At 41.4% G+C, this 8481-nt stretch overlaps 1 protein-coding gene across 2 annotated transcripts; it reads left to right on the top strand.

The window, feature by feature from the left end:
• Positions 1 to 311: 311 nt before the first annotated feature.
• NGDN (neuroguidin) lies at positions 312 to 7866 on the top strand. Of its 2 annotated transcripts, none has more exons than XM_021695382.2 (11): positions 312 to 350; positions 681 to 740; positions 1354 to 1425; positions 4883 to 5020; positions 5269 to 5353; positions 5437 to 5489; positions 5713 to 5836; positions 5932 to 6100; positions 6863 to 7019; positions 7164 to 7221; positions 7666 to 7866. In XM_021695382.2, exons 1-11 carry the CDS (start codon positions 330 to 332, stop codon positions 7683 to 7685), a joined length of 957 nt encoding a protein of 318 aa, XP_021551057.1. In that variant the 5' UTR covers positions 312 to 329; the 3' UTR covers positions 7686 to 7866. The 2 variants fall into 2 exon arrangements, with proteins under 2 accessions (XP_021551057.1, XP_044773871.1); XM_044917936.1 differs by having other exon boundaries at positions 330 to 350; positions 684 to 740; positions 7666 to 7761.
• The last annotated feature ends 615 nt before the right edge of the window (positions 7867 to 8481 follow it).

The raw sequence follows: 8481 nt of genomic DNA, 5'->3' as shown, positions 1-8481 counted from the left end.
TTGCCATTGGGCCTTTCTAACTGTCGATCAATCACTTGGCTCGTTTTTTATTGGTTTAGCTCTAAACATTCTATACAATCCACTAATCAAGCGCTCCTTTCCACGAGCATTTTTACGTCATTAGATCTCCCCCTAAATCTGACGAAGTTAGTCAGTTCTTCCATTCTATTGGCTGGACGTGGCTCCTCCTTCCGCACATCCTGTTCGGGGCGGAAGTGAGAGATCACTATTCCTATTGGCTTAGATTTGCCAGCGGCTGTTGTCTATCAAGTCTATTGCACAGCCTTAGCTCAGAAAGTACCGCTCCGGAAGAGGTGGGCTTTGTGAAGATGGCGGCGCCGGGGTGTCCCGTGAGTTAGCTTCCTTGCGTAGCTATTGTGGGATTTTCCTATACCCTCAGCGGCTTAGGGCAAATTATTGGCGCGAGGGAAGGGGGTGATGAAAGGAAGCAACCTTCCTGGCACAGCGGGGTGAGAGCAGTAGTAGGGCGACGGGCCTGAAGCTACCGCTCCTCCTAGAAACCTGGAGGACGGGCCGGCTGTGAAGCGAGGCTGCATGTGTACTAGAGTGGGAAAGTCGTCAGTCTGGGGTGTCTGAAGGAGAGAGGAGAGTTTTCCACCCCCCACGTCTTCTCATAATCCCGAGGAAAGAAGGGCTTTTCTTTATTCTCCCTCTCACAGGAGATGCTGGAGTCGGACCTGCCAAGTGCCGTCACACTTTTGAAAAACCTTCAGGAGCAGGTGAGTCATGTTACCCCTTTGGGACGGATTAGTGACGGATTGGCTTTGATTTTGTGTGCTTCACCTCCGAACTTTGGTCTTTTGAAGGCATGTATTGAATGGTACCAAATACTGTGAGAGCCAAGTGACTTAATGAAAACTTTTTCAGGCTAGAATTCAAAGTAACTGATTTCGCATTCAAAGCAATACAGAAAACTCCAAAAAGAAGTCATCTGAATGAATTTCCTTTATTTTTATAGCTATGGAAACCAATGCTGGGAAAAGTGGTGATTTACCCTTTGGGTACCAGGTGTACTGGTTGAAAGTTCAACCAGTACAGATAAAGGTACAGCACCACCCCACCACCACCACCACTGGCCCAGTTCCTATACCTTCCCCCATGGTTTGGTAAGATGGTTTCTGTAGCTTTAAGAAGAGGGAAAGTTTTTTGTACTTGATGAAGTATCAAAAACCATCTCTCCTATACTTTCCCAGAACTGAAAAGAAGGTAGTACTGCATTTTAGGCAATGTTTCTGATGATTTTTAGGTGTCATTGTTTAGTTTTTGCCCTTCATAGGTCACAGAGATGACTGGGTGTATTCTCGTCAGCTGTTCTATTTGGACTAATTTCAGGTGATGGCTGTAACTGCACAAATACAAGCTCTGACAAAAAAAGTTCAAGCTAGAGCCTATCCTACAGAGAAGGTAAGACATATTTGAAGAGTTAGCATCCCCTGACTTGTTCTCAGCAGTTCTTTCCTCATAGGTTTATTGAGTGTCTTGTATGTCCTAAGTGTTAGAGCTTCAAAGATGAGTAAGATTCAGTTTCTGTGCTGAAGTCTAGTGGAGAAGACAGATCAAAGCAATAGGTATAAGCAGTAGCAGTCACTTCACAGAGTCATCATGAGTGCTATGCAAGCCCAGGAGAGAGATTAAATAACTGCCAGAGAGCAGAGGAAGTCAGGGAAGTCTTCTCAGAGGAGAAGGATTATGAGGAATAAATAAGAGTCCAGGGGACAGAAAGAAACAGCATGTACAAAGGCACAGAGACCTGAAAGCATGGTGATATGCTGGGAAAGGAGGTCATTTAGTGTGGTTGGGTGTACAGTGTGTTGGGGGGTGGGATGGGGAGTAGGAAATAAGACTAGAAGAGTAGTCACTCTGAAGAGTCTTGTCGGCCAACTGAGGAGTTACTACCGTATTTCATCTAATCTAAGATGCTGTTAATTGGGGACATACTACTTATTTTGTATACTAAAAAAAAAAATGCTGCCCATTAATCTATGATATAACATTAAGATTCCATTGATTAAAAGATACATCCTGACTTCAGAGATGTTAAAATATGAAAACGGTGTGCATATTAAAAGTAAATATGGTAGGGTGCCTGGGTAGCTCAGTTGGTTAAGTGTCTGCCTTTGGCTCAGGTCATGATCCTGGGGACCTGGGATCAAGTCCTGTATCAGGCTCCCTGCTCAGCAGGGAGTCTGCTTCTCCTTCTCCCTCTGCTGCACACTCTCTCTCTCAAGTAAATAAATAAAATCTTTTTTAAAAAATTGAAATATGGTAGTTTTCAAATTAAGGTCTTGTAGAACCTTCTTAAGGATCATTGGATATCAAGCAGTATAGAAGGAGGGCTCTGGGTCCTTCATACCTGCTTGAACTGGAAAACTGTGGTATTACATACTGTTTTATGTATTGAGCTTTTGTCCTAAGATATTTAAGCAAAATACTCCATAGGTCAACAATAGTATGAAAATCATTATGGTAGCTTAGTAAGAAACATTGAAGGATTTTTTTTTTCCTTAAGTAGGCTCCACACCCAGTGGAGTGTAGAGCCCAAAGCGGGGCTTGGACTCATGACCCTGAGATCAAGACCTGAGATGAGATCAGTTGAAGATTTTATTCTTTTTTTTTTTTTTTTTAAGATTGTTTACTTATTTATTTGAAAGAGAGTACACGAGTGGAGGGAAGAGGCAGAGGCAGAGGGAGAGGGAGAAGTAGACTCCCCACTGAGTGGGGAGCCTGACATGGGGCTCTATCCCAGGACCCTGAGATCATGAGCTCAGCCAAAGGCAGACACTTAACCAACTGAGCCACCCAGGCGCCCCTAAAGATTTTATTCTTAAGTAATCTCTATACCCAATGTGGGGCTTGAACTCGGAACCCTGAGATCAAGAGTTGTGTGCTCCACTGACTGAGCCAACCAGGCACCCCTATAGCTAATAGAATTTTTAATATATTCTCTTTTTGCCTTTTCTTTCTCATTGTACGTCTCATCAACAAGTTTCGTCCTTAGGTATTTTTATTTTTTCTGATTTTTTTTATCTTTGTGTTTTCTTTTTGTTGTTTTTCTTATATGCTTATAACTCAATTTGAACTTGACAGTGTCCAAGCTCGTCAAAAGAACCTACTTCCCAAATTCTTGACTTGTTCTGGGCTGCCAGCATATTTATTAGATCACTATAGGGGCACCTGGCTGGCAGTCAGAAGAGCATGTGACACACTACCAAAACAAAACAAAACAAAAACACCACACCAGAAAACTTATATTAGATCACTATATATTTGTTTATTCATTGAACAGATATTTAGTAACTTATCTCTCAGGACCAAAACCTTACTAGGCGCTTTACAAGTTACAGAGTGCTTTCATATTATTTTATTTAAGCCTCATAATTACTTTTTGGGGCAGGAAGGAAATATTGTATATGTTACAGATGAGGAGACTGGGGTCATAAGGTTAAGTGACTTACCCATTATTTGACTACCAAGTGCCTGATTCAAAACTTAAACACAATTTGTTTGTCTTTAAAATCTTTGCCCCTCCTCCTGTTATCACACTAGTGCTGATCTCAAGAGCTTTGCATGTTGGTTTAAAGATACCTAGGGCTTAGGTGTTAGAGTCAGACTGAGTTTGAATCCCAGCTGTACTCCTAATACTCTGTAATCGTAGGCAGAATATTTAGCCTCTCTGAAATAGGTCTTCCCAGGGCTGTAGACTTTTACAGTTCCATTTTATGTCATCACAAAGATTTTTTTTTTTAACAACTATAACTTAAGTCTACTTTCTTATATGTAAAAGAATAAACTTCTATAACGTTTGCTTGATTTCCTGACTGTAAATATAATGTGTTTTTTAATTTTAGAAAGTTTGGAAGATGTATAAAGCCACAAAGAAGAAAATTTAAAAACAGTATAACCATAATCTGCAATAACTACTGGGGTGTATGTTTGGAAATTTCTTTTATTGTAAAAGTAGTAGATGCTTGATGGGAAAACACTTTCACAGTGTGCACACTCCATTTCTTCCTTTTCCTCATCTGGATCCCCAGGGGTAGCAGTTGTTGATAGTGTGTTATCTTCCTGAGATTTCTCTCTATATATAAAATGTGTGGAGGTGCCTGGGTCGCTCAGTCGGTTAAGCATCTGACTTCAGTTCAGGTCATGATCTCAGGGTTCTGGGATTGAGCCCCGTGTCTGGCTCCAGTCTCCCTCTCCCCTTCCCCGTGCACGTGTTCTCTTTCTCTCTAATAAATAAGTAAAGTCTTTTAAATAAATTAATTAAATAAAATGTGTGCATCATATTTCCCCTGCCTTAATTGGAACCATATTGTAGCGCAAAAAGTGTCTTGACATGGGATTAAGTCCATGTCAGTATATGTAGATCATTGCTTTTAACTGTATTGCATAATTCCATTGTATGGGATAAAATCAATAATTGTTTTGATTAAATTAATTTAAGATTCAGCACTATATGGAGACATTTTGATTATCAAAATTTGGAGGGGCCTTAAAGGGTAGAGGCCAGGGATGCTGCTCAAGGCCCAGACAGCCTTCACAACAAAGAATTATCCATTCCCAAATGTCAGTGGCTCTGAGGTTGAGAAACCCTGCCGTAGTCATTTTGGGGGATACTTTATTGATTTTCCTGTTCTTACTGTCTTCCAGTAATTCTCAGAGGTTTGCCTCTCTCATGTAATATAATTGTCTCTGTGACCATTTTAGGTACAATCATCTCATTGAGACTATTCCAGATACCTTATAGGAACTGATTGGGAAAAACTTGAACTTGGAAAAAATTATCCTGTTTATCCTAGGCCCTCCTCCTCATTCTCTGGCTAAAACTGAATTTGCATCTCTTACTCTCCATTCACCTCAGGGTCTCAGTCTCTTGGAAGTAAAAGACCAGCTACTGCTCATGTACCTTATGGATTTGACCCATCTCATCCTGGACAAAGCCTCAGGAGGGTCTCTTCAGGGACATGCTGCAGTTTTGAGACTGGTGGAGATTCGCACGGTATGAAGCACTTGGCATCTTAGCGTTCTAGATTTCCAAAGCCTGAACTCTAGGACTGTCACACAATAGCTCTCATTTAAGTGGGTGTTTTCATGATTAAGTGAGGAAACCAAATGAAAAAACTGTTTTCTTCTTCATTTGCTCTAGTTTGTATATATTTTAGGTGCTTTGTCTGGCAAATTAATATAGAACTCTGATGTATGTTTAATTTTAGGAAGGGAATGTAATCCTATTTAACCACATTATAGGTTTTGGAAAAGCTTCGTCCCTTGGACCAAAAACTGAAGTATCAAGTTGACAAACTAGTTAAGACTGCAGTGACAGGCAGCCTCAGTAAGTGGCAGAAACTATAAGGTTATGTGGGGACCGTCATAAATTTCCAAATCTTGTAAGATCTCTTGGGTTTTTTATTTCAGGTGAGAACGACCCACTCCGTTTTAAGCCTCATCCCAGCAATATGATGAGCAAGGTAGGGAGTTGCATTATCCTGGTTTTCCTGAGGACTCTAAGTCTGAATGAGCCTTATGGTGATCCTGGATCTCCTGGGATTCTCTTATTAGTCTTGTGCCTTAGAATGTAGAGTATGAGATTTTCCTTTCTTGCTTTTGTTTATATTCCCAGGGTACTTCAGCTTTGGTTTTTCTTATTGTCTAACACTTCCTAAGTTTATGGGCATTATGTTCCTTTTGTAGTTGAGCTCTGAGGATGAGGAGGAAGATGAAGCAGAAGAAGGCCAGTCTGAAGCTTCAGGGAAGAAATCTGCAAGAGGAACAGTTAAGAAATATGTTCCACCACGCTTGGTTCCAGTACATTATGGTATGAACTGTGGCTGCTGCCTCCTCAGCATTAACTGCGTCTCTCTTACCTTGTTCTCTGTTCTGGGATAACCCTTGGGGATTTTTATCACATAGATGAAACAGAAGCTGAGCGGGAGAAGAAGCGCCTAGAACGGGCCAAAAAACGGGCATTGAGCAGCTCTGTCATTCGTGAACTGAAGGAGCAGTACTCAGATGCTCCAGAGGAAATCCGTGATGCTCGGCATCCTCATGTTACTCGCCAAAGTCAGGAGGATCAACACAGGTCTGAGTCCTTGCAATTGGAAATTGTTTTCTACGCCATAGAAGCCTGTCCTTAAGTTTTGTATGAATGTGATTAAGTCTGGTACCAAGAGAACTCACATTGTAGAGAAAGTGGAGTGGAAGATGGGCTGGTGGTTTCTAAGAATGAGGGTTGTTAAGTACAGAATAGGAACTAGAGGAAGAATGTTTTCTTTTTCCTAACTGTTGAGGCTGAACAAATGCTATAGGAAGAGGAACATGTGCAATTCCACCCCGTGGGGCTTTAAAAATTCTCTATTTTGCTCTCACAGTTCTCACTTCTGTGCAGAAGGCAATGAAGCCAGGTTTTTATAATGGCATTGAGAGTGCTAGATAAGTTCAGGGAAGAAAAACAGAAAAGCAATTGTACCACGAATACAGACTCACCAATATTGCCTTGGCGGCAGTCTCTGTTGATAGATTTTAGTGAAGGGGCCCATGTAGGGAATCCTGTTTGTTAAGGTGAAGTAGAAGAGTTTTCTAGAATAATAGTTTAAGTATTCTTGTGGATGGGCTGTGAGTTCATTTCTAGGGAGGAGGGAAGTTCTAGCATAAAGAATATTTCGTTGAGGAAGCTCAATATTGGACATTTAGTTTGCCCTTAAATACTCTATTGACTTGCTGTGAAATTTCTTGAGAACTATATGAACAGGGGGTGAGTAAATACCGGGGCCTAGGTTCTTGGCTGCAGCTTTCTGTATGTATGGACTAAACATGTTGTAAACTGTCTGTGTTTCTGTGGCAGGATTAACTATGAGGAGAGCATGATGGTGCGGTTAAGTGTCAGTAAACGCGAGAAAGGACGGCGAAAACGGGCCAATGTCATGAGCTCACAGCTCCATTCTCTCACACACTTCAGTGACATCAGTGCTTTGACAGGAGGAACCCCTCATCTTGATGAGGTAAGGTGGTGGGTACAGTGGTGGGAGACAGCCTCCTGGATTTCAGCCAGATGGATTGGGGCTCGTTACCATGCAGAGTGTGGGGAGGGATGTTAACCCTTGGAAGTACACTACCATTCCTTCACTTCTCCCATCTGTCTCCAGGATCAAAATCCTGTTAAGAAGCGGAAGAAGATACCAAAGAAAGGTCGGAAGAAAAAAGGTCAGTGGATGGCTAGGACTTGGATGGTGAAGTGCAGGGTGGGCAGTACAAACTGGGACGTCGGCTGTCCGGGTTTGCTGTCCTAGGTCTCACCAACACCCCTAGTATCTGTTCCTTACTGGGCATTGATCTCTTTAGAGGTGGGCTTCGCTATTCTTCTTTGTCAAGTTGAAAATCAGTATCATTCACAAAAAAGATTTCTGGATTCTAACTCTAAGCTCCCACAGTTTGTGTTCAGGCCTCCTTAAGTAGAACTGTGGAAGTGCCACTTGAAGGAACCGTTATCCTGGTTCAGTTTCATTCCTACTTGTAGTCTTTTGTCCTGGGAGGATGCAGAGAGTACTGCCCAGGGGATCCACCCTTCTCTCTAGGTGTTCTTTTTTTTCTGTCCCCTCAGCCTCTCCAGCTGTCCTTTGCCTCATTCTTGATTTCCCTTCCTTTCAGGTTTTCGGAGGCGACGGTGATTATGGGTGTACATATTTATATGTATATTTGTTGTCATCCTGGGATACTTCTAATTTCACTGTATGTAGGTTTTTTTTTTCCTTGAAATTCATTGTTTGCTCTGGATATTTGGAAAGATCTTTATTAATAAAATTAATTAATAATTAATAAAATTGATTTTACTTATGAATTAAAGCCCCTTTTGCACATGTATTGTATGACTGGAATCACTGGGTATGGGGTATTTTTGGTGAGAGGGTGATAAAAGGGAAAAAGGAAAGATGAAATTTTGGAGGGGGAGTGAGAGAAGTTTGGCTTTATACAGTTTTCTTTGATAGTATATTTTCTTCAGAAACTGTAAATTGGTTATTTAACAAAAAATATTGGGAGATCAGAGTAGTGTAATCAACTCTTCCAACCCACATTGCCCAAATTTCGTGTATCATTTGTTTTAATTCAAGTCATCTTAAGTATGTGGGTTTTGTTTTGTTCATGTGTCTTGCTGGCCACCAGGTGGCATCAGTGGTTCAGGAAACCTCCTTTGGTGCTTGCCAGTAGTAAAAGCTATATAGAACCTTTCCTCGTCCACAAGTTACTCTCGTCTCCGCTTCTGAATGTTTCTCTTTTCTTTCTAAAATAGTATAAACATAGGGCCGATCTTTGGTCAGCTACAGAGTTAGAGTTTATCTGGAGAGAATAGCAGAGTGAAGAATCGGTATAGTCCTGTGTTTTGTAGCCTTTTTGACCCTCCCTCAACTAAGGCCCCAGTTTACCAGTCAGTAAAGGCCGGTCCTTTTACAAAGAGCTTGCAAAGGA

Source organism: Neomonachus schauinslandi, chromosome 9, assembly GCF_002201575.2.
Source record: "Neomonachus schauinslandi chromosome 9, ASM220157v2, whole genome shotgun sequence".
Taxonomy (NCBI): domain Eukaryota; kingdom Metazoa; phylum Chordata; class Mammalia; order Carnivora; family Phocidae; genus Neomonachus; species Neomonachus schauinslandi.
This window is presented reverse-complemented; position numbering and strand designations above follow the sequence as displayed.